This window comes from Ostrea edulis, chromosome 3 (genome assembly GCF_947568905.1).
Source record: "Ostrea edulis chromosome 3, xbOstEdul1.1, whole genome shotgun sequence".
Taxonomy (NCBI): domain Eukaryota; kingdom Metazoa; phylum Mollusca; class Bivalvia; order Ostreida; family Ostreidae; genus Ostrea; species Ostrea edulis.
This window is the reverse complement of record NC_079166.1, coordinates 17,995,593-18,022,541: the sequence shown is the minus strand read 5'-3', so window position 1 is coordinate 18,022,541 and position 26,949 is coordinate 17,995,593. Positions and strand designations below refer to the sequence as shown.

The 26,949-nt window shown below is 35.0% G+C and overlaps 1 protein-coding gene across 3 annotated transcripts in view; it reads right to left on the bottom strand.

The window, feature by feature from the left end:
- Positions 1 to 17,114: 17,114 nt before the first annotated feature.
- Positions 17,115 to 26,949, bottom strand: part of LOC125675604 (protein kinase C-binding protein NELL1-like) — a 45,275-nt gene continuing 35,440 nt past the window's right edge. For all 3 annotated transcript variants that reach the window (XM_048913360.2, XM_048913358.2, XM_048913359.2), the window contains 4 exons: positions 26,285 to 26,364; positions 23,671 to 23,785; positions 21,638 to 21,757; positions 17,115 to 19,866 (listed from right to left, as the gene is read on the bottom strand). In XM_048913360.2, the coding sequence (XP_048769317.1) occupies positions 19,616 to 19,866; positions 21,638 to 21,757; positions 23,671 to 23,785; positions 26,285 to 26,364 (566 nt within the window). In that variant the 3' untranslated portion in view covers positions 17,115 to 19,615. The remainder of the gene's footprint in view (positions 19,867 to 21,637; positions 21,758 to 23,670; positions 23,786 to 26,284; positions 26,365 to 26,949) is intronic.

The following is a 26,949-nucleotide window of genomic DNA, read 5'->3' as shown; positions in this document are numbered from 1 at the left end:
GGCATAGATCTACAACTATCTAACCAGAGAAAACTATCAATGGCATAGATCTACAACTATCTAACCAGAGAAAACTATCAATGACATAGATCTACAACTATCTAACCAGAGAAAACTATCAATGACATAGATCTACAACTATCTAACCAGAGAAAGCTATCAATAACATAGATCTACAACTATCTACCAGAGAAAGCTATCAATAACATAGATCTACAACTATCTACCAGAGAAAGCTATCAATGACATAGATCTACAACTATCTAACCAGAGAAAACTATCAATGGCATAGATCTACAACTATCTAACCAGAGAAAACTATCAATAACATAGATCTACAACTATCTACCAGAGAAAGCTATCAATGACATAGATCTACAACTATCTAACCAGAGAAAACTATCAATGGCATAGATCTACAACTATCTAACCAGAGAAAACTATCAATGACATAGATTTAGAACTATCTAACCAGGGAAAACTATCAATGACATAGATCTACTATCTAACCAGTGAAAACTATCAACAACATAGATCTGCTATCTAACCAGTGAAATCTATCAATGACATAGAACTACAACTATCTAACCAGTGAAATCTATCAATAACATAGATCTACAACTATACAGTGGAAACTGTCAATGACATCGATCTACAACTATCTAACCAGTGACAACTATCAATGACATAGATCTAGAACTATCTAACCAGTGGAAACTATCAATGACATAGATCTACAGCTATCCAACCAGAGAAAACTATCAATGACATAGATCTAGAACTATCTAACCAGTGAAAAATATCAATGACATAGATCTACAACTATACAGTGGAAACTATCAATAACATAGATCTGCTACTATCTAACCAGTGAAATCTATCAATGAAGAACTTCGCTATTTGTGTGTTTACTGTATTTGTTTGTCTGAAGAACTTCACTATTAGTGTGTTTTACTGTATTTGTCTGAAGCACTTCGCTATTAGTGTGTTTTACTGTATTTGTCTGAAGCACTTCGCTATTAGTGTGTTTTACTGTATTTGTCTGAAGCACTTCGCTATTAGTGTGTTTTACTGTATTTGTCTGAAGCACTTCGCTATTAGTGTGTTTTACTGTATTTGTCTGAAGCACTTCGCTATTTGTGTGTTTTACTGTATTTGTCTGAAGCACTTCACTATTTGTGTGTTTACTGTATTTGTCTGAAGCACTTCGCTATTAGTGTGTTTACTGTATTTGTCTGAAGCACTTCGCTATTAGTGTGTTTTACTGTATTTGTCTGAAGCACTTCGCTATTAGTGTGTTTACTGTATTTGTCTGAAGCACTTCGCTATTAGTGTGTTTACTGTATTTGTCTGAAGCACTTCGCTATTTGTGTGTTTTACTGTATTTGTCTGAAGCACTTCACTATTTGTGTGTTTACTGTATTTGTCTGAAGCACTTCGCTATTAGTGAGTTTACTGTATTTGTCTGAAGCACTTCACTATTAGTGTGTTTACTGTATTTGTCTGAAGCACTTCGCTATTTGTGTGTTTTACTGTATTTGTCTGAAGCACTTCACTATTTGTGTGTTTACTGTATTTGTCTGAAGCACTTCGCTATTAGTGTGTTTTACTGTATTTGTCTGAAGCACTTCGCTATTAGTGTGTTTTACTGTATTTGTCTGAAGCACTTCACTATTAGTGTGTTTACTGTATTTGTCTGAAGCACTTCACTATTTGTGTGTTTACTGTATTTGTCTGAAGCACTTCGCTATTAGTGTGTTTACTGTATTTGTCTGAAGCACTTCACTATTTGTGTGTTTACTGTATTTGTCTGAAGCACTTCACTATTTGTGTGTTTACTGTATTTGTCTGAAGCACTTCACTATTTGTGTGTTTACTGTATTTGTCTGAAGCACTTCACTATTAGTGTGTTTTACAGCTATGTTAACTATAACATTAATATTGTGTTGCTGTGTTAGCTATGATATTCAATATTGTGTTGCTGTGTTAGCTATGATAATCAATATTGTGTTGCTGTGTTAGATATGATATTCAATATTGTGTTGCTGTGTTAGCTATGATATTCAATATTGTGTTGCTGTGTTAGCTATGATATTCAATATTGTGTTGCTATGTTAACTATGATAATCAATATTGTGTTGCTGTGTTAGATATGATATTCAATATTGTGTTGCTGTGTTAGCTATGATATTCAATATTGTGTTGCTGTGTTAGCTATGATATTCAATATTGTGTTGCTGTGTTAGCTATGATATTCAATATTGTGTTGCTGTGTTAGCTATGATATTCAATATTGTGTTGCTGTGTTACTTATCATATTCAATATTGTGTTGCTGTGTTAGCTATGATATTCAATATTGTGTTGCTGTGTTACTTATCATATTCAATATTGTGTTGCTGTGTTAGTTATGATATTCAATATTGTGTTGCTGTGTTACTTATCATATTCAATATTGTGTTGCTGTGTTAGCTATGATATTCAATATTGTGTTGCTGTGTTACTTATCATATTCAATATTGTGTTGCTGTGTTACTTATCATATTCAATATTGTGTTGCTATGTTAGCTATGATATTCAATATTGTGTTGCTGTGTTACTTATCATATTCAATATTGTGTTGCTGTGTTAGCTATGATATTCAATATTGTGTTGCTGTGTTACTTATCATATTCAATATTGTGTTGCTGTGTTAGATATGATATTCAATATTGTGTTGCTATGTTAGTTATGATATTCAATATTGTGTTGCTGTGTTAGCTATGATATTCAATATTGTGTTGCTGTGTTACTTATCATATTCAATATTGTGTTGCTGTGTTAGCTATGATATTCAATATTGTGTTGCTGTGTTAGCTATGATATTCAATATTGTGTTGCTGTGTTACTTATCATATTCAATATTGTGTTGCTGTGTTAGCTATGATATTCAATATTGTGTTGATGTGTTAGCTATGATATTCAATATTGTGTTGCTGTGTTAGCTATGATATTCAATATTGTGTTGCTGTGTTAGCTATGATATTCAATATTGTGTTGATGTGTTAGCTATGATATTCAATATTGTGTTGCTATGTTAGCTATGATATTCAATATTGTGTTGCTGTGTTAGCTATGATATTCAATATTGTGTTGCTATGTTAGTTATGATATTCAATATTGTGTTGCTGTGTTAGTTATGATATTCAATATTGTGTTGCTGTGTTAGCTATGATATTCAATATTGTGTTGCTGTGTTAGCTATGATATTCAATATTGTGTTGCTGTGTTAGCTATGATATTCAATATTGTGTTGCAGTGTTAACTATGATATTCAATATTGTGTTGCTGTGTTAGCTATGATATTCAATATTGTGTTGCTGTGTTAGCTATGATATTCAATATTGTGTTGCAGTGTTAACTATGATATTCAATATTGTGTTGCTGTGTTAGCTATGATATTCAATATTGTGCTGCTGTGTTAGCTATGATATTCAATATTGTGTTGCTGTGTTAGCTATGACTTTATATATTTTATTGCTGTGTTATGTGACGCTATATATTGTATTGCTGTGGTACATGACTTTATATATTGTATTGATGTGTTAGCTATGTCATTAATATTGTATTGCTGTGTTATATGACTTTATATATTGTATTGCTGTGTTAACTATGACTTTATATATTGTATTGCTGTGTTAACTATGACTTTATATATTGTATTGCTGTGTTATATGACTTTATATATTGTATTGCTGTGTTAACTATGACTTTATATATTGTATTGCTGTGTTATATGACTTTATATATTGTATTGCTGTGTTATATGACTTTATATAATGTATTGACGTGCTAACTATGACTTTATATATTGTATTGCTGTGTTAACTATGACTTTATATATTGTATTGCTGTGTTAACTATGACTTTATATATTGTATTGCTGTGTTATATGACTCCATATATTGTATTGCTGTGTTATATGACTTTATATAATATATTGCTGTGTTAGCTATGTCATTAATATTGTATTGATGTGTTAACTATGACTTTATATATATTGTATTGCTGTGTTAACTATGACTTTATATATTGTATTGCTGTGTTAACTATGACTTTATATATTGTATTGCTGTGTTATATGACTTTATATAATGTATTGATGTGCTAACTATGACTTTATATATTGTATTGATGTGTTAACTATGACTTTATATATTGTATTGCTGTGTTATATGACTTTATATATTGTATTGCTGTGTTATATGACTTTATATATTGTATTGCTGTGGTACATGACTTTATATATTGTATTGCTGTGTTATATGACTTTATATATTGTATTGCTGTGTTATATGACTTTATATATTGTATTGTTAGATTAACTATAACACTGAGTATTGTATAGCTATGTTATCTATTACATTAATATTGTATTGCTATCTTAACTATTATATTCAATATTGTATTGCTATATTAGCTATGATATTCAATACTGTGTAGTTAGGTTCACTATGACGTTCAATATTGTATAGCAATGCTAACTAATACGGAAGTTCCGAGTTCCTCAAGAGTTATTTCCCTTTGTCGAACTCTTCCGTAAATTATGACGTAAAATATGATGACAGTGGGTACATTTGCTAGTTATTATCGTTGTATTATTTCTTAAAAGATGATATCCAGAGTTTCTGAGACCATCCTATCTCAGGGAAAAGGCAACTTTAGTGAGTTTATAAGTATTGGATAACAAAATGGCTCAAACAAATATTGTTAATTGCCATCTTTCTTTGATAAAAGCGTCACTCATGTAGAAGAGGAAACGAATAATGATTCAATAGCCAATTTGATGATCTTATTCAAACAAATTATGCTTGATATGGCCAGAATATGCATAACAGTGATTGATATAAACAAAAGTTACGCTTTTATTACATTAATCGTACGTAATCGTTATGTACAATGCCAGTCTACGATATAATGTATCCATTGTGTACCCACCATACGTCATAAAATGCGAAAGAGTTCGACAAAGGGAAATAACTTTTGGGTAACTCGGAACTTGCGTATTTAACTATGTCTTTCATCAGTGTATACTTTTGTTAGCTATGATATAATTATAATTGTTGTTGTTTGTAATTAAGATTTAATAAGAAGAATGAATGCATATTTAAAAGTCAACGAATCTCTCCACTGATGAAAATGAAAAGAAATGTTACAGATGATATTTTTCCATTTCCTTTTGGTGATCCCCGATGTTATCAGGGAACACGACACAATGGCATTCACTGGAATAATCCTCCCTGTTGTACAAAGAAGAAATATACCCCCACACAATTCACAAAGTTTCATTATGAATAAAAAAAACCCAACTAGCCCTGATTTCTTGACAGCCTGTCAGTCTTACTTAAACCACGTTAATGACCCGGCGAGTAGATGAGTAGAGTCAGGAGGAACCAAAAGTCAAAGATCAAAGCAGGGAACCCCCCAACACTTCCTCTGCCTGATTAATTCTTCATCATTTACAGATGCCATGAAGAGGTGGCAAAGAAAAATAAAACCAGGAATGATAAAGGAAACAGATTGTTTTTACCTGTCCGAATTTACAGGAAGGGGTTCATAGTGTCATGAACTTCAATAGGGGGTGTACAACCAACACAGGAGTCTGTTTTGATGAGAGGGATGTTTGACAAAGGACTTAGAGGGCTTTATGTCGGGATTAGTGAGGTTTTCGTTTCTTGTCCAATACATTACAGAGCCGTTTCCTCTGATATGCAATACGCATATTGTTAGGTGTAGTGTTATTGCGATGTAGGGTCTGTTTTGAAAACTTCCGGTGCTGCTTGTAGGTCTCTTCAACAGTCAATGAACCCTCGTTTTTCTCAACCTCCATTGACGAAAAAAAATATATTTTCAAGCTTATGTACCATACAATCTAAATGCACGTGATTAAAATCATGTACTGTGAAAATTAACAAACAAACAAATAAACAATATTTAAAATAAACCAACAGACAATCGATACATGAGAAATCACGAAGTGAACCAATAAAGGATTATCTCTACCTGTGCATTTTTGTAGAAATCAACGGGTTTTCATACTAAATTAAATGTGTTTATCAAAACTTCTGGCGACATGGCAGCTTTATAGTTAGCATTATATAAGGAGGAATAACTGTGAATATGCTACTGGAGTACTTGTATTTTAGATTAAGGACGAATGACACATCGTTATATAATGGCTGACTTCCTTTTGAAGTATCAGCAATACCTGTCTATATTTCTGTTTAGATGTCTTTGTTGGGTAGCTCATAAGGTTAAGGTGTTGACAACTGATCTGCAGATCGTTCAGATTACTTTCTTCTGCAACTGTACAAGGAAAATTTGAATGTTTTTTAATTAAAAAATATTATTGTACATATCCTCCATTTTCCATCCTTAACAAATTTCTCTGGTGTGTTATTCTTGATTAGTTACCCATTATACAGCCCCTGGAGAGATGTAGTCTATAAAGGGCCCTTTCCATGGTCCGGACAAATTAGGATCATGTCCATGGTCCGGACAAATTAGGATTTTGTCCATGCTCCGGACAAATTAGGATCCTGTCCATGCTCCGGAAAAATTAGGATCCTGTCCATGCTCCGGACAAATTAGGATCCTGTCTATCATCCGGACAAATTAGTATCCTATCCATGTTTCGGACAAATTAGGATCCTGTCCATGGTCCACACAAATTAGGATCCTGTTCATGATCCGGACAAATTAGGATCCTGTTCCTGGTCCGAATAAATCTTAACAATGTACAAGTCAACACTAGACACGCGATTTATAACTGAAGTAAAGGCGGAGCTATAGGTCCTATAGATGGGAAAATAAACTATATAGTCACAAATACGTGCATCAAATAATTTACAACGTAGCTGCATAGGATGTTGTTGGTGTTTTTTTTACATTGCAATATCACAACATGACTTTAATTAAGTATTATTGATAGTAAACAAAAAAGAATTTTAACGATTCATCCATCTTTCAAATGTAATTTTCCCCTATAAATTCTGCACCTTATCACCTTGTACTTCCAAAATTTAATTCAGTCAATAAATGCAGCCATTCTCGCAGAACACCATGCTCTTTCACACACACTTATCTATGCAGGTTAGCATGTGAAAAGGACACCAAAAATTTACTGATAAAGTTATGAAAATAGCATATTTGAAAAATTAATGCAAATATCTTCAGAATGAATAATCCCCACGTTTATATATTTTACATTCTAAAAAAAGAGGCCCTAAATGCCAAAAAATCATGCACAAAATTGCGAGATTTAATCTTGTGAAAAAACCACCTTGCATTATCTAAGCAAAACTTGACTGGTGGGAGAGCGGCGAATTAAACAGTGGGCTTAACGATTTGTTTATAATTTTAAGTGCCAACACCAAAATAAGATCAAAGAGCGTTATATTTCAGTTGTTCAGCTGAAGCACACTCAGTGGCTAGCCATCTGGCCCAGCTATCGCATATCTACACCCATCTCTGTCAATATAAGCAATATTCCTTTACTCAATAAAACATGCCCCACACTCTCTTGTTTGAATTGTGAGGTCTTCTGAACCCTTTTCATTTGATTCATTTTACAGACCCAAATCGTCATTTTTGATTTAAAAGATTTTGTTCCCTGACCAAGTCGTTTGTGTTTTCATTTCATGGTACATTGGATAATGAGATTTTTCTGTAAATTGAACAAAAGGCAATACCATTATGATATGTCTCTAAACTGTTCCCTGACATGGAGTATCTGAATCCAAGATAAATGATGCACCACCAGGCTTTCCCGTCAGGAGACTAGTGATCAATGTGTCTGCCGGCGAGGATGTACCTATGCTAAACGCAGGTTGCAAATTTTGAGTCAAGATACACAATTTAGTGTTAAAAAGAAATCTATCAAAGTCACAATATCTCTGCCAGAATTGCTTTAAAATTGTTTTCAAATATCTTTCTCTCATCCTCAAATTATTTCTGTAAACTGGTAGATCATAAACCACGAACTATATTCTTATCTTCATGTCGAAGCTTTTCTGTGCACCAGTAGATTATACAATAGTAATCTCTAGACTGTAGATATTATTATACAGACTGTAGATATCATTATACAGACTGTAGATATCATTATACAGACTGTAGATATCATTATACAGACTGTAGATATCATTATACAGACTGTAGATATCATTATACAGACTATAGATATCATTATACAGACTGTAGATATCATTATACAGACTATAGATATCATTATAGACTTTAGATATCACTATACATACTTTAGATATCATTATACATACTGTAGATATCATTATATAGACTGTAGATATCATTATACAGACTGTAGATATCATTATACAGACTGTATATATCATTATACAGACTGTAGATATCATTATACAGACTGTAGATATCATTATACAGACTGTAGATATCATTATACAGACTGTAGATATTATACAGACTGTAGATATCATTATACAGACTGTAGATTTTATTATACAGACTGTCGGGAATCACCTAAGGGTCTGTCTCTGAATTCGGCGACTCATTTAATACGTCAAAATTTGAATTTGTAGAAAGCAATTATTTGCCATCCTTTCTATTGATTTTTAGAAAAACTCTTAGGCTTTAGGTCTCAAACAAGAGCACTTCTTAATGAAAACAGTCCGGAGGACCCATGGTAGTATTTTAAAATAATACAAGACGATATGCTTTTGTATTGGTCAATGTTGTGTACTCTCTAACCCGGAGCTCATAATCCCAAATTCAAAGACCTTACGGGAAAACTCGCGCATTGTATCTGCATGATGGAAATTACAAATACTACAATTATCTTTCCAAAAGCAATCAATCTTTAGAGATGTTCATTTTAGCACTGATATTGAAGTGCTGGGCATTAAGAAAACGATACAGTGAACATCAATTAGTGGTGTCACTATAGCACGGAGAAAACCTTCCTATTGCAACTTGGGAGATCTTGGCAGAAGTTGAGATTCCCTGATGTCGCTGTAGACATCAGACTTATACAGAACGATGGAAGCGGTGTTAAAGCATGGAAGAGACAATGTGTTTGCTGTTCAAACGTTGAAGAATTCAAATCTATCACTTTTTTTTTTTTTTAACAAACGGCAAAATATTTGTTTATTGATCTCTTTAAGGGGTTCTACCTTCTGTGCTAAATTCATTTAGCAGCGCTAGCATGATTAGAATTGTGTACTTAACCTGTTTAAATAAAAAAAAAAAAAGATATATCCTTTAAAAACATTTTATAGTATAAGTGTATGTAGTCCTCTTGAATTAAAAAAAATCTCCTTGAAAAATTATTTTAAAAATGGCTATTTCTGAATATATTAAGTTAAAGAATTGAAGGTGCCATATAAATAACATGCTGTATTTTTTATAGAGCTCGGATAGGAATGCACAACCAAATTTCTGAATGAAGTATATGATGAATCAAATTCTCATTCTCTTGAAGAATGCATTCGCTAATGACTGCAAATTTTCCTCAATGGACGAAAGGCATGGATTTTCCTCACGAGAAAATGAGGTGCCACACCCCCAAACGTAAAACATTCAATAGACGAAGATTAAGATAAGACCCCGATTTCATGTTTTATTTGGCTAGCTTTCTTTTTGTGTGGGAAAGATCAATGTTTATATTGCACAATGCCCCCAGACTCCGTAAATTTTACGACACAATTAATTAAGGACCGGAACCTTCTGACACTCTGACAGGTAATTACAGACCCCATTTAAGGTCATGTGAAATTGGATTCTGGAGAGATACATAACATAGCAATGTAACCTTGATATCCTCTGGATGTTTATACTTTGTACAGCTTTTGTTATGTACATAAATTCAAGTTGTAACATACCTACTAGAATCAAGGGCAGACAACCCGTCAATCGCAAAGAAACATGCAAACACTCGAGATTAATAGCTGCATAATACGATATAAACCATAGTCTATGTGGTATCTTATGTTTTACAAATTAACATTTTTCAAACAGGTCAACAATTGAATATCATATCTATATGTATAACAGTTTTAAGAATTCCAATTAAGTGTAATGAATAGAATATACATGTATAATCCATATATTATGTAGAACAGTTGTAGGTATTTTAAGTAGCTCAATGAATATATCTATTAAATATAACAGTTGTAAGTATTTCAAGTAAATGACTTGTAATGAATTCAGATACCACTATATTGACATATGTTGTTGCAGTGTTAGCTAGAGTAGAATTTATTACTGCTATATAACGATATTTGTTGTTGCAGTACTAGTGATATCTACCATTGAATTTATCACCGCTTTAATTACGTCTGTTGTTGCATTTTAAGCTAAAATTGATCTGTCTGTGGTTAAAACCTTTAACCTTGGGCGTATCTTTTACACCATAAGAGATAAACTTTTATATTTGGTATGTTTATTTCTTGTGGCAAGACCTTTCCCATGACACAAAAATCTTTGTCCTGGTGACCTTTTACCTATTTCATGAAAATTCGAATATAAGCCCTACATGTATCTTTCAAATCGTAAGAGGTATTGCTTTATATAAAGCAAGTGCATTTAAAACTGTGCGAAAACTGTCAAGCAATACCAGATTTGTGGACCTTGTGACCTTGCCCATTGACCTAAGTTTTGGAAATCAAAACCAGAAATAACAAATATCTCACAGTTCCTTTTTATTGTAATTCGGTGGCCTCAGTGTTTCACAAGGACATATTGTTTTCTTCAGTGATTCAGACATTTATTTCTTCTGATGTAACTTTCTTTGTTGTGAATTATTGGTCTACATGAGACGTTGACTTTAAAAAGAAAGGAAGGGGCATTACCAAACCTTGGCATAGAACCATGGAACAATGTCAGGTTGTAATAATCTTTTAGCCAAATATAGGCCTTTAATATTTGTCAATTATAAAGTTTTTGGTCTGGATAAACTACTTCAAATAATAATTAAGCAATGTCCTTGACCCTGTTCAAAAGACCTTGATACAGGTCCTAACACACTCCATGACCAAACCACATTCCCTGATCATAAAAACACACCCTGATCATAACAAACTCCCTGATTATAGACACACTCTCTGATCATAACACACTCCCTGATCATAACACACTCCCTGATTATAGACACACTCCCTGATCATAGACACACTCCCAGATTATAGCCACACTCCCTGATTATAGACACACTCCCTGATTATAGACACACTCCCTGATTATAGACACACTCCCTGATCATAGACACACTCCCTGATTATAACACACTCCCTGATCATAGACACACTCCCTGATTATAGACACACTCACTGATCATGGACACACTCCCAGATTATAGCCACACTCCCTGATCATAACACACTCCCTGATCATAACACACTCCCTGATCATAGACACACTCCCTGATCATAGACACACTCCCAGATTATAGCCACACTCCCTGATTATAGACACACTCCCTGATTATAGACACACTCCCTGATTATAGACACACTCCCTGATCATAGACACACTCCCTGATTATAACACACTCCCTGATCATAGACACACTCCCTGATTATAGACACAGTCCCTGATCATGGACACACTCCCAGATTATAGCCACACTCCCTGATCATAACACACTCCCTGATCATAACACACTCCCTGATTATAGACACACTCCCTGATCATAGACACACTCTCTGATTATAACACACTCCCTGATCATAGACACACTCCCTGATTATAGACACACTCACTGATCATGGACACACTCCCAGATTATAGCCACACTCCCTGATCATAACACACTCCCTGATCATAACACACTCCCTGATTATAGACACACTCCCTGATTATAGACACACTCCATGATCATAACACACTCCCTGATCATAGACACACTCCCCGATCATAGACACACACACTCCCTGATTATAGACACACTCCCTGATTATAACACACTCCCTGATTATAGACCTACTCCCTGATTATAGACACACTCCTTGATTATAGACACATTCCCTGATTATAGACACACTCCCTGATCATAGACACACTCCCTGATCATAGACACACTCCCTGATTATAACACACTCCCTGATTATAGACACACTCCCTGATCATAGACACACTCACTGATCATGGACACACTCCCAGATTATAGCCACACTCCCTGATCATAACACACTCCCTGATCATAACACACTCCCTGATTATAGACACACTCCCTGATTATAGACACACTCCATGATCATAACACACTCCCTGATCATAGACACACTCCCCGATCATAGACACACACACTCCCTGATTATAGACACACTCCCTGATTATAACACACTCCCTGATTATAGACCTACTCCCTGATTATAGACACACTCCTTGATTATAGACACATTCCCTGATTATAGACACACTCCCTGATCATAGACACACTCCCTGATCATAGACACACTCCCTGATTATAACACACTCCCTGATTATAGACACACTCCCTGATCATAGACACACTCCCTGATTATAACACACTCCCTGATCATAACACACTCCCTGATTATAGACACACTCCCTGATTATAGACACCCTCCCTGATCATAGACACACTCCCTGACCATAGACACACTCTCTGATCATGGACACACTCCCTGATTATAGACACACTCCCTGATTATAACACACTCCCTGATGATAGACACACTCCCTGATTATAGACACACTCCCTGATTATAACACACTCCCTGATTATAGACACACTCCCTGATTATAGCCACACTCCCTGATCATAGACACACTCCCTGATCATGGACACACTCCCTGATCATAGACACACTCCCTGATCATAGACACATTCCCTGATTATAGACACACTCCCTGATTATAGACACACTCCCTGATGATAGACACACTCCCTGATTATAGACACACTCCCTGATTATAACACACTCCCTGATTATAGACACACTCCCTGATTATAGCCACACTCCCTGATCATAGACACACTCCCTGATCATGGACACACTCCCTGATCATAGACACACTCCCTGATCATAGACACACTCCCTGATTATAACACATTCCCTGATTATAGACACACTCCCTGATCATAGACACACTCCCTGATCATAACACACTCCCTGATTATAGACACACTCCCTGATCATAGACACACTCCCTGATCATAGACACACTCCCTGATCAGAGACACACTCCCTGATCATAGACACACTCCCTGATCATAACACACTCCCTGATCATAGACACACTCCCTGATCATAACACACTCCCTGATCATAGACACACTCCCTGATCATAACACACTCCCTGATTATAGACACACTCCCTGATCATAGACACATTCCCTGATCATAGACACACTCCCTGATTATAGACACACTCCCTGATCATAACACACTCCCTGATTATAGACACACTCCCTGATGATAGACACACTCTCTGATTATAACACCCTCCCTGATCATAACACACTCCCTGATTATAACACACTCCCTGATTATAGACACATTCCCTGTTCATAGACACACTCCCTGATCATAGACACACTCCCTGATCATAACACACTCCCTGATCATAGACACATTCCCTGTTCATAGACACACTCCCTGATCATAGACACACTCCCTGATCATAACACACTCCCTGATCATAGACACACTCCCTGATCATAGACACACTCTCTGATTATAACACCCTCCCTGATCATAGATACCCTCCCTGATTATAACACACTCCCTGATTATAGAAACACTCCCTGATCATAGACACACTCACTGATCATGGACACACTCACTGATCATGGACACACTCCCTGATTATAGACACACTCCCTGATCATAGACACACTCCCTGATCATAGACACACTCTCCGATTATAGACACACTCCCTGATCATAGACACACTCCCTGATCATAGACACACTCTCTGATTATAGACACACTCCCTGATCATAGACACACTCCCTGGTATAGAAAAGTTTTTTGTTTACTTTATGCCTCTCAATTGCAGAGTTAATGCCAAGATAAACAATTTTAACTAATGTTTTTACAGTTGATCTTTGTATCATGTCTTTAGTTGACTTTGTATGTCTTTAGTTGATGGTCATGGTAGGAGGGTTGGTCATAAGTTGACCTTGTGTCAATTATGAGTTTCTAATATCTCCATTAAACTGTGGCCTGTACAGTTAAAACCATCAGCTTGTTAAATCCTCTACCTTGTACTGTATCTATGAAGCAAAGTTACCACCTGGACAAATATTGGTAACTTTTTTAACCATTGACCTTGACCAAACGACCTTGGTCCGGAGTAACTTTTCCTGGTAACTAGAAATGTGTCAAATTCAACCTTTTAAAGTCTATTCAACAGTCTACGAAGGTTGTGGCCCAAACACATATATTCAACAGTGTCCTTCACTTCTGCTAAATGACCTTGGTTCAGGTCACACCTACCAGGCTCTACTATCTCTCTCTTACAAAGTTATATCCTGGATAAATATTTCTAACCTTTTTCACTAGGTAAAACAACTTTAGTTCATAAGTATCAGCATCTAATATCTCCTTATATTGACAGTGTATATGGACACTGTTTTTAGTGACCTTGCAGTTTTCCAAATGACCTTGCTTTAGTGTTGTGACAAATGCAAACTTCATGATTAATATGACCCCTTTATGTCTTCCCATTACAAAATTAGTATCCAAGTACAAAAAGAGAGGAAGAACAGAGGATAGACAGATGGACAAACATGAACTGAGGAGACAGGATAGACAGATCAACACACACAAAGAACAGAGGAGAGACAAAGGATAGACAGATGGACAAATATGCAAGCAAAGTCATATTTTCCACCCAAACTTTGTTTGCAGAGGCTGTAACTGTTCACCCAGATTACTATAGCCCTCTAATACCGGTAAACAAGTCTTGTCATAAACAGTACCACATACAGTATGTACATGTACATCCGCTAGACCTTCAGTGCAATATCTGTATCCATGATGATTAAAAAAGTTCAGAAAACTATTTGACCTACTTTTAGCCCTACAGTAGCTTATGGTGCACCAATCAAGTTGAAATGTGTCCTAATTATGCATTTCTCCAAGAAGGGGGTTGTGACAAAATTTCAAGGCAATAACTGTATTCATAACAAAGAAATCTGGAAAACTATTTGAACTACTTTTACCCCTAAAGTATGGCATGGTGCACCCATCCAGCTGAACTCATATTCCACCAAGAGGAAGATTGTGACTAAATTTCAGGGCAATATCTGTATCCCCAAAAAAATTTCTACTAAGTGATACTATGAAATTGACCTTTGACATTGAAAAATAAGAGGCATCCTCCACCTGGCATAAGGTGTATTTGTACCAAGTTTGACAGTCCTAGCCCCAACGGTTCAGTCTGTGTCCTGCCTACAAAGTTTTCCTACTAAATGATACTACAACCTTGACCGTTGACCTTGAAGAACAACAGGTGTCCTCTACTTGGTATAAGGAGTATGTATATCAAGTTTGATGGTCCTAGCCACAACGGTTCAGTCTGTATTCTTCCTACAAGGTTTTCCTGTTAACTGATACTACAACCTTGACCTTGAAAAACAATAAGCATCTTCCTCTCATCAACATTGAAATGGGTAAACTTTAAAACAATATCTTGGTGATATCATAAAATGAGGGTTCTAAAGATTACAACAATAAGGATGACACACATCTGATCAACTTAAGCCTTTGGTCATTGATTTTAAAAAATACTTTGCCCCTTAAATTTGAATTATGACCTTGTTAAAGTCGAATTCAAAAGGAGTCTTAAATTCATATGGAATTTGTAATGCATTACAAAATATGTATATCAGAAAAAATTGTTGACTCAAAAGATTCTTAGACCATTCTATACGTCTGTATCCAGGAGAGGGTTCTAAAAATGTTGGGTGAACAATAGTTTCTTACATGCAGAAGTTTGGCCTCTGACCTTTGACTTCAAAATTAATAATGACTATCTATCAAGTTTGATGTCTATGAAGCCTAGGGTATTCAAAATGTTAAGCTTATAATAATTTCTTAGGTTTGAAGTTTAACTCTGACCTTTGACATTGTGACCTCAAAACCATAAAGTTAATTTCTTTTGGGGATTCCAGTGTGTTCAGTCTGATGTCCGTTAAGTGAGAGGTTCCTATGATACCGTGCTGAAAACAGGTCTTTTAACTGACAGGTGCAAACAAATATGCCGCCTCTTCTTTATTGAGAGGCATAAAAATGGTATCAAAGGAGGAGCAATGAAAAATCGAAAGACAACAAGGAGGAAGTACTAAATCAAAATTCCTGCAAGGAAAATCCTCAAAACAACACAAAAAAACCTCCAATCATTTCCTACAAATTTTCTTTAAAATGAATCAAATCTCAAAATTCTAACCACAAACTCTTTTCTCCCCATTAGAAATGCTTATGTTCATAGTACCCCTTATCCTAGCATATTTCTTTCAACCACAAAATTGTCTTAGAAAATCATCTTAAAAGCTCTTCCTGTAATAATGCCAGTCCCCCCACTTGTTAGGGAGCACCTGTTCCAGATCTTCACATTCTCCTTGCAGCCAAGAATTACAGAACACAGATCAACAGGCTCACACAAACGTTTTTTTGCAATATTCCAATAAATGGTGTCAATTAGCTTTTTCTTTAATTTAAATTTCATCCATCATTACTCTCATCTTCCACCATTTCTGGGTGTTTTGCAGAATATCCTCCTTGATATTCTTCACATATTTTACGTCAAAGTTTGCAAAAAAAATCAAGTTTTAAAACTTGTTTTTGCTCTTAACCTCTCTGCTGAGAATGATTTTCTAATGTTTTATCTTCATTTCACTAAAATTCTACAAAATAGAGACCATTGAAAGAACACACTCAGCTGAAGTGGAACAGAACCTGTGTATCACAGAATCTCCTGTATGTGAACACCAGTCATTAAACTTTCTACCTACAATATCCAAGAGATGATCAACATTATGAGTTTATATCATCACCCATCATAAACTCTATCTCTTAAGTGAGGCTAAACCCTTCATCATTTCTATCAAAAAGAAGAAGAAAAACAAAGTCGTAGAAAATGGGAATTTAATTAAATTTGAAATAAATCCTACAGATAATTCAGAGGTAGAAAATTTGATCTATTAAATCATTTACCCATTGGATAAATATATACAACTTCTTCTCAAGTTCAAAAACTGGATCAAACACTTTCCTGATCAACAACTTTGATATCAGACACAACACTCATGAGAGTGTCTTGGCACAACTAAGCCTGACAATGATGTCAAAGCTTGCTAAAATACCTCCAATTTACATAAACTATCATGAGATTTCTGTTTGAATGTGCACTTTATTTTACAGTTTTCAAACCTCTCTTTTAACTACAGTAAAACCAAGCGATATTGCCTGTAAAAAAAATAATACTGTAGCCCATATCAGCCATAAATCATATTTGAGCACACAACCTTTACTTACACATTCATTATCTGTGTTTGATCAAGCCTTTGGACTCCCCATTTTTACATCTAAAATTGCTAGTACAAATATCACATTTTCATATACAAAGCATTTTTAACAAGGCAATTTAACAACATATTAATTTTTTAAAAAAAATCAGGAACCTGCTTGCATACGTCATTCCACAGTGTAACAAAATCTCTTTGTTTGAGACAATGGTATCTTCAACACTCTTTCCAAAACAGACAGTTAAATCTTGGCATATTTGTAATATCCAAGTCATGAAACAAGTACATGTACATAAAAGTCCCTAGAATTTGGAATATCTCGGATTTCAAATCTGTATACTTTTTATCATTTGAACAATCACATTTCATTTAACATATAATTTTACATATCAAAATAGAATTTGGTGGCAGACTGAGCCCAACCAAGCCCTCTCCTTAAGCCTATCCAAGCCCTGTCCTTAAAACCATCCAAGCCCTCTCCTTAAAAATCATCCAAGCCCTCTCCTTAAGCCTATCCAAGCCCTGTCCTTAAAACCATCAAAGCCCTCTCCTTAAGCCTATCCAAGCCCTGTCCTTAAAACCAGCAAAGCCCTCTCCTTAAGCCTATCCCAGCCCTCTCCTTAAAACCATCAAAGCCTTCTCCCTAGCTGCTGAACCAATCTGAAACCTCTCCCTGATCATTATTCCTAAGTTCATCAGATCCCACTCCCTAAGCCTATCTGAATTATATTCCAAAGTCAATCCAAGCCCTCTCTCTAAGCCCATCTGAGCCCTCTCCCTAAGCCTATCTGAGCCATCTCCCTAAGCCCATCTGAGCCCTCTCCCTAAGCCTATCTGAGCCCTCTCCCTAAGCCTATCCGAGCCATCTCCCTAAGCCCATCTGAGCCCTCTCCCTAAGCCTATCTGAGCCCTCTCCCTAAGCCTATCTGAGCCCTCTCCCTAAGCCCTATCCCATAACTGCACACCATAGAATCTGTTATTTTCATGGGGTAGAATTTTTGTGGTTAGAGAAAAATCAGCAAGTTGGTGGGCTCTTAAATTCCTGGTTGAAAAGTTATTGTTTTTCTTTTGTTGTTCATACTATTCTGTTTGTGAGGGATTTTGAATTTGAGGTACATGTACATATCAACATCCATATCATAAAATTAACGAAAATTATCCCCACCCCCCAAAGAAAAAAGAAGAAATGACTCCCAGGAGTCACAATTTTGAGATTCTGTCAGGGCACTACTTGTCTGATGAACTGTTACAGATATTGTTAACTTAGCAGATAAAACCTTTCTGTAACAACTCATTTCTTCATTTGCAAGTAAATGTTGTGTTGGATTCATATACAGACACCATTCATGTATTCATATACAGACACCATTCGTGTAATGTTTAGACATTTTTGGATATCATAGAATCAAAACATTGTGTTGTAAATCAGCAGTTTAAAAGATTTAAACTCCTCCCTCCCCCCCCCCCCTTCTCTCTCTCTGAAAAACAATTCACACATAACTGACATTAGTCACAACAATATCAATGGTAATCAGTCAAGACCCATAACATTCAAACATATATATCACAAATGTAGTAAAAATAATTCCATATCTTCAACTAATCAACACCGCTCTCTGTTCTCATTCACACTGCACAATAATTCACGTACACTTAATTAATGACAAAAATTAACCGTTAACGAACAACAGGGTACATAACTGCGAGGATACACATTTCTGGGTTATGGAATATGCATGAAGTTTATACATTTTTGTTCTAACTATGAAATAAAACATCTACATAGAGGCAGCTTACAAAAGTTTGTGTCTTACATTTTCGTGTTTTCATTACAAAATATTTAATTATCAAAAACATCCATGCTGTAGCTTCATAATATATCTAGCTATCAAGCAAGAGAAATCAAATAGTCAAACAGTATAAGATAATTTAAATCAAACAAAAATTTTTAATCTACAATTTTTAATTGTTAAAAATAAAATGGAATTTTACTTGATGGAACATTTTGTATTCACATGAACACTGTGCAACCAACCATCAAAGATGGCTGCTCATCCTAGAATCATGGTCATAACAAAGTTTATTCTAATGGCCGATAATGCCATTATCTAATACCAGAAACCCATAAAATCACAAGGATTAGGGGGTAAAATGTCCATAAAAAGGTCTCATCACTGCTCCTAACAGGGGCTGAATTCGACAAATCATACCCTGTACCTGTACAATTATAGGGGTCTTCTGGAATATGGCCTGCCGGACACTTGCATAGGTATGATCCTATGGTGTTCTCACAGATAGTCTGACCATTGCAGTGATGGCCATATTTCCCTCCTTTCGTCAGGCATTCATCAACATCTGAAAAAGGGAAGGTGAATTTATTAGACATTCATCAACATCTGAAACAAGGGAAATTGAATTTATTAGACATTCATCAACATCTGAAACAAGGGAAGGTGAATTTATTAGACATTCATCAACATCTGCAAAAGAGGAAGGTGGATTACCATACCGTGGTAAAATTTGTGTGTACCAATTTTCCTGGAATGACAAGATCTTACAATTTTGTGGATTATGCGAAAATGAGTTAAGAATGCACAAAATTGTTCCTATGAAAATGAGATTATTGAAAAACAAAATAAACAGTGTAACTCTCCTGATACAAGGTCTGTGCTTGTAAACATTGGTTGTACGCGTGTTTGTTATAATAGCGTTTCGTAATTCTATGATAGGATATGAAACATTATATGTAATCAATGAATCATTACGTAGAAAACACAAAAGTACGTTGATTGTTGGGAATACGATAAAATTCATGAAAATATTTTTACATTTCTCTTCAGTAAATTCTGTGGCTCATTTCGTGAGGAAACACCCTTCCCACAAAATTAACTTAAATCAAAATGTCACCTCTTCCACATGTACAATTTCAAAAATTATCTAAATATGCAAAAGCTCAGCATTATAACTGAGTTAATACACAAAAAAACCTAAGCATTAGCACATTCTTATCTAAAACCTTTTGAATTGTAATCTTTACACCAGGATAATTCCACTTTCATCTCCCAGACTGACTTACAAACTTTTATCTCTTATAAGCCAATACAGACTGGGGGTATTGGGCCTATACAATTTCTCTCTCCAATATCTACGAACAGTGGGCAAGAAATTAGTAGTGATAATTTGTCTATTAAAACACACCAGGCCTGATGCCATTCATTTTCGTGGTTTGGGGAATATCTTTGTTAAGAGACTGCATCGTGGTGGGGTTTGTTATCAGGTACAATATATATTTTGGATTAGTGATCCAACTCGAGGTGAAGGGTTGCCCTGAGGCAACAGTCAACCACTTGTTGCTTTAAATGCTTAATGAAATTTCCGAATTCCGAACTCCAATTTGGTGGAGTCGTGACCACAACCCATTTCACCCAGCCCCTTTCTTGCCTCTAACAATTTCTGCATGAACTCCATTAGCAAGATTTCGTTGTAGATGGATTTAGCTCCAGACAAAAGGATATAAAAGTATATCAACACGTTAAATCAACATTTCAATTTGGGATACTTCACTTTGCTTTAATTCCAGAAATTTATATCTACGAAAATCAAAGAGTGAGCAGATTTGATAATTTAGGCAATCTTGATATTCTTAGAACCATATTGACCTACATTTGAAAGGGGGTGAGCAGAACTTGGCATGCATGAGATAGAATTATGTTAGGTGAGGCTTAGCTGCAAAAGTGTGGAAGAATTTATTGTTGCAATTTAACAAAAACCCAATATCTTCTTGGCAGACAGTCTAATTAAAAAACTGCAAACTGGGTGTCTGAAGCAAACATTTTAATATAATGGAAACTTAAGGTCTATGTCCCCATTAATTGTCAGTGGTGTGTGACATGTTTTACAGGCTAGAGTTCATAAACTGTCATAAAATGCACAAATTCTGATTTCTTTATTATACATCTAATGGGATGCAGACTAAGAGGGAAAACCATTGACCCTTTACACAAAGTTCTCACTATCAAGTACCTGCACCATCCATTTAACTATTAATTTCAAGCAACTGCTGATTTTCTTTCCACGTAAATAAGCATACATGCTCTTAGTACAAGTTAATGGAGCATCAATTCACCTTCACAATGGACTCCATCTCCACGGTAACCAGGTAGGCACTGACAGGCAAACCTAGTCGTCAAGTTAATGCATGTTGCATTTGAGTGGCAATTGTTGCCAAGACCACAGAAATCTGTACCTGTTACAAATAAAAAATAACACTGCTCATTTTGTCACATAAAATACATCATCATTCATCATCATTAATTCATACAATCTATTTCTCACTTTTGGAGGATTCCTTCAATATTGAATTTTATTATCAAAATGAATCTTAATTTAAATTTTTCTACCATAGAAATCAGTGAAAATAATATCCTAGTAATAGGTTTAAGAAAAAAAAACTCCTAAAAATAAAACACAGAAAATGGCCTAGCTTTCTTCTACAAGATGCATTTAACATGGTCAAATTCTAGTCTAAAGGGAAAAAAACTTGTATATATTCCTAATTCTGCATAAGTATCGATTTGAAGATCTCCATGGCTATGCGTGAGTCACACTTTCCTCGACTAAGGTTTTTCTGGGAGTGGGGGCAGCATGACACATTTTGTTTTCTTTTTCCCAGACATTTATTAAACTAAACCAGCCTTACATTGAGCTTATTAGTCCCAAGAGAACTGAACTTGTTAAGGGATGCTAGGAGATAGAGATCACATCACACGCAAAACGTCCTGATTGTGATGAACAGAATCGGAGAAAGCGTAAACCATCAGACAAATTACCCATTTTGGTGTTGCAGAATTCCATCATCATAAAAGCATTTGTTCATAAAACATACTATTATGAAGAAATTTAAAAAAAAAAAATGAAAGGTAGAAAGTGAAACCATAATGACAAAAACTTTAAGTTCATTCAATTCATAATTATATAGGTAACTACATCTTGATACTATTTGTAATCATATAGTACATTTGTATACGGATCAATGAAAACTCTGCTATATCAAGGGACTACATATTGTGTGAAGTGTATGAAATAACTCTCACATAATTTCCTGTGCTGCCATATTGCTCTTTAAGATAGCTGCAGAAAAGACCCTATAGATTATCACCAATAAATGCAATTGGCCAAAACGTTGTAAATCCTATATAGATTACACACCTTCAATAGTTATTACAATTCCATGAACTCTAAGTGACTTTTTCAGCCATGGAGCAAAAAGGCTCACATGATCCGGAGAAAATCTTCAAAGAAAAATACATTAACACCTCAACTATCTGATAATCTCTCAAGCTTTTAGACAGCTAGGATCTTCTTCATGTCAATAAATCTCTTCTACAAAATATTTCCCTCCAATTCTGATGGACAATAATATAGTCTACAAAACTAGTAATGAATCTATTGACTGTGGCAAAATGGGCCTGCAAAGTGTCAAATCGGATTCCTCCAATCACAGGTGATGAGTCATTTTCAGCAGCCAGGACTACAGAGAATTGTGCAGATTTCACAAAAGTCAGAGAGTCTAGACTATTACGATATCGCCAATTGAAGATGCAGTCAAATTGGTTGCATAATAGTCAGAAATGGTGACTAACCACAAAAAGTGACCACTCCTTGTCAAAAATAAAACAAACTTTTGTTCCATAAATACGTCAAAGACGTGTGTGTTACTAATGAAAAATGTCATGAAGCGCAGATTTCAAAAGAAAGATTGAATAAACATCACTTGTTAATAATGCAAAACTATATATAAAAAATAATTCCAGGATCTGTTTGGACTGCAATATCATAGAATTCATGAATACCATGCTTAGTAATCCCATAATGTCTATCGATGAGACATCTGATCCAATCAAGGCATAGTCAGACATTCTAAAGATGTTTCAATGTAAAGTCATTAACCAAAGAAATAGGGACATTTTGCAATTCTTGAAGGATTTCTTCAGAACATAAAACATGTAAATGTATTTTTGTTCTCAGACAGAATGCACTGAGAAACCAAATAAATCATCCCTTGAAAAGACTGAATTCTTTGTAGTTCAATTCAATTCTCTACCACCTCTATTTATGCAACATCGAACATACACCCCCCTCCCCCCAATAAAGACTTACCCTCACAGACCGGACAGCACTCTCCGAGGATGTGCAATCTCTTTTCTTTTGGACAATCCAGATTGGGACAGCTGACCTCTGGGTCCATCCTCTCACAATGCTCCATCCTGCCATCCTAGAGAGAGACAAGTATATGTAGGCTTTCTACCTCCAAACATGAAGAGGTAAAAAAAAAAAAAATAAAGGCAGGTAGAAAAAATGGAGTATAATTGTGACATTCTATGTCCCTTTCTATAAAATCTATTTTCACACACCACCTTTTCATCAAAATCCTCCAATGGTGTCAGAGAATTTGCACTAAAAAAATTGCAATCAGAAAATAGAGGCATTTAAATATGTACGAAAATAATCGAGTCTGAGTATGAAATTTTGTGCTGTCAGAATCATACATTTTCTGTGAATGTTTGTCCCTGATTGTGCAAAATTTCATACAGGAGAGTAAATATGCTGTGAAATTTAGGATTGCTATAGAGAGAATCTGAATTTAAAGATACAATTTTGGTTTGCTGAAATGAGGATTTGAATTTAATGATACAATATGCTGTAAAATTTACTAGGCTTGCTGTGTAGAGAGAATCTATATTTAATGATACAATATGCTGTAAAATTTACTAGGCTTGCTATAGGGAAAATCTGAATCTAATGATACAATTTAGGCTTAAATATTGCTGTAAAGAGAATTTGAATTTAATAATACAACAAGCTGTGAAATTTAGGCTTGCTGTAATCATTCTAATTAGTCACAATTATTCTCTGCGCTTGTCTGAAGTGATCTGGTGTGTTCTATATTTTTTTTCTGGATGAAGAAAAATATTTTTTGCCACAATTTTCTGGTTGTCTTTCTGCCCTATTTTGCTCCCCCAGATCTGTTGCATGACCAGTGCCAAATTACAGTCTGTATGCATGGTGCTCCTAACTGCTATGTTAATTCTAAATAGCGGTCATAGTTCAGATCAACCTTATTCCTGTCAGAAAAGTGACTAAAAAGGGAACTGAACGTCTGCAATGCTGAAAATAAAAAATAGTTCAAAGAACAGTAAATGGTTTGGTCATGTTTGCAATCTTCAGCGACAATGAAATCCTTGTGTATAGAGTTTACCTAGGATTGTAAATGAAAGTTAAAAGCTGTCATTAAAGATCGGAATAGATATTTCAGATAGACTTAACAAAGGAGAAACAAGTCGACATGTACTTCACCCTCCTTAATGCTGTTACACTAATTGCATAATTTCTCAATCAAAAGTATACAAATAAAAGCATTCCTCCCGCAAACATCTATGTCATTGTTGCACATGGTCTTTTGAATCCAAAAGCAGCACTTTGTTGCAGCATAAGCACCTATCACTTCCCTCAATTCAAGATAGGGAAATTTAGAATCAAAGAATTTCTTCTAATTTCCACTTTGAAAACAAGGGAATCTGACTTTGATAAAAGACATGACACATGTATCTAAGAGATACACAGTGAGGGACTTAAAATATCAATGAAATGGGTTCAAAATCATGAGGGAAAAATTCTGAAATATGCAAGACCTGATGCTTTCATCACACGAAAATAAAGATGAAATTATTTTCATATCTCTTTTACTTTCATGAAAGAATAAAAGCATTCATATGCGCCACCTGGTGTCTGAATTATCATTAAAGCATACATGTGAAAAGAAATCCCCTTTTAATATCAGTTCACAGACCATTTTCTAATTACTAAAGTAGATCTAATAAAGATAAAAATTATTAAGCAACTTCAGCTCCTTTCACAAAGCGTGTCAGGAAAACAGCTGTTTATTAATGAAACAGGTTTCTTTTTTTAAGGATAATATATCTATGCTTCTTGTTTCCAAAAAAGCCTTTAAATTTTCTAATTAAGAATTACATCATCAAATAAAATTCATGATTAAAAAACTTAATTTTTGAGATCTCCAAAACCACATTAAAAGTATCAAAAATTAAATCACAGCAAATGTATTAAACTAGAATTGCTTCCACTGATAAATATATATATATATATATATATATATATATATATATATATATATATATTCATGTACATATATTTCATTAAAAAATATCCATACCATGTTGCATTTACAGGTGACACAGACTTTAGTACTCACATTACACATACAGGTGACAGTCAGACTTTAGTACTTACACATACAGGTGACACAGACTTTAGTACTTACACATACAGGTGACACAGACTTTAGTACTTACACATACAGGTGACACAGACTTTAGTACTTACACATACAGGTGACACAGACTTTAGTACTTACATTACACAAACAGGTGACAGTCAGACTTTAGTACTTACATTACATGTACAGGTGACACAGACTTTAGTACTTACACATACATGTGACACAGACTTTAGTACTTACATTACACATACAGGTGATAGTCAGACTTTAGTACTTACATTACATGTACAGGTGACACAGACTTTAGTACTTACACATACATGTGACACAGACTTTAGTACTTACATTACACATACAGGTGACACAGACTTTAGTACTTACACATACAGGTGACACAGACTTTAGTACTTACACATACAGGTGACACAGACTTTAGTACTTACACATACAGGTGACACAGACTTTAGTACTTACATTACATGTACAGGTGACACAGACTTTTGGACTGACGGTCTCTCCGTGACTGTAGTATTTCCCACTAAAGTAACAGTTGGCTGTAAACAGAACATTACTATTATTATTTTGGACCACTGTCTGATGAAAATGGGCATTTAAGTTTGTACTAGTTTTTAGATTAAAGACAGTTTGATAAGTTACAAATAGAAAAGTCAACAGTGTCTAAATCTGTGATCATAATGCTGAGAATAAGTTCATCTCAATCTCACCTTTAATCTCAATGAAAAGGTGATGATAATGAACAGTGATCAATCTCAGAACTCATATAAGGAATACAAAGTATGCATCCCCTGTCAACCGGCCACACCCGCCATGATCCCTATATCTCAATCTCATAAACAGAGTAATCTGTAGTCAAAATCAGTGTGCCAAGAATGGCTTAACAATTGGTATGAAACACATCAGACAGCATTTGACCCCAATGATAGGTTGTATTGGCAAACTAGGTCGTTATAACAACCATACAATTCATACTGACTGAGAACAAGACTGTTGAAACCCCTGTACCATCAACTTGTTTGCCAGTAGCCTACCTCAATTTTAAAATCAATCTCACTTTTGACCTTTAAGTCTCATTTTCTTCCGTGAAATATGAGATTTAATTAGATCAACAGTGAGGTGAC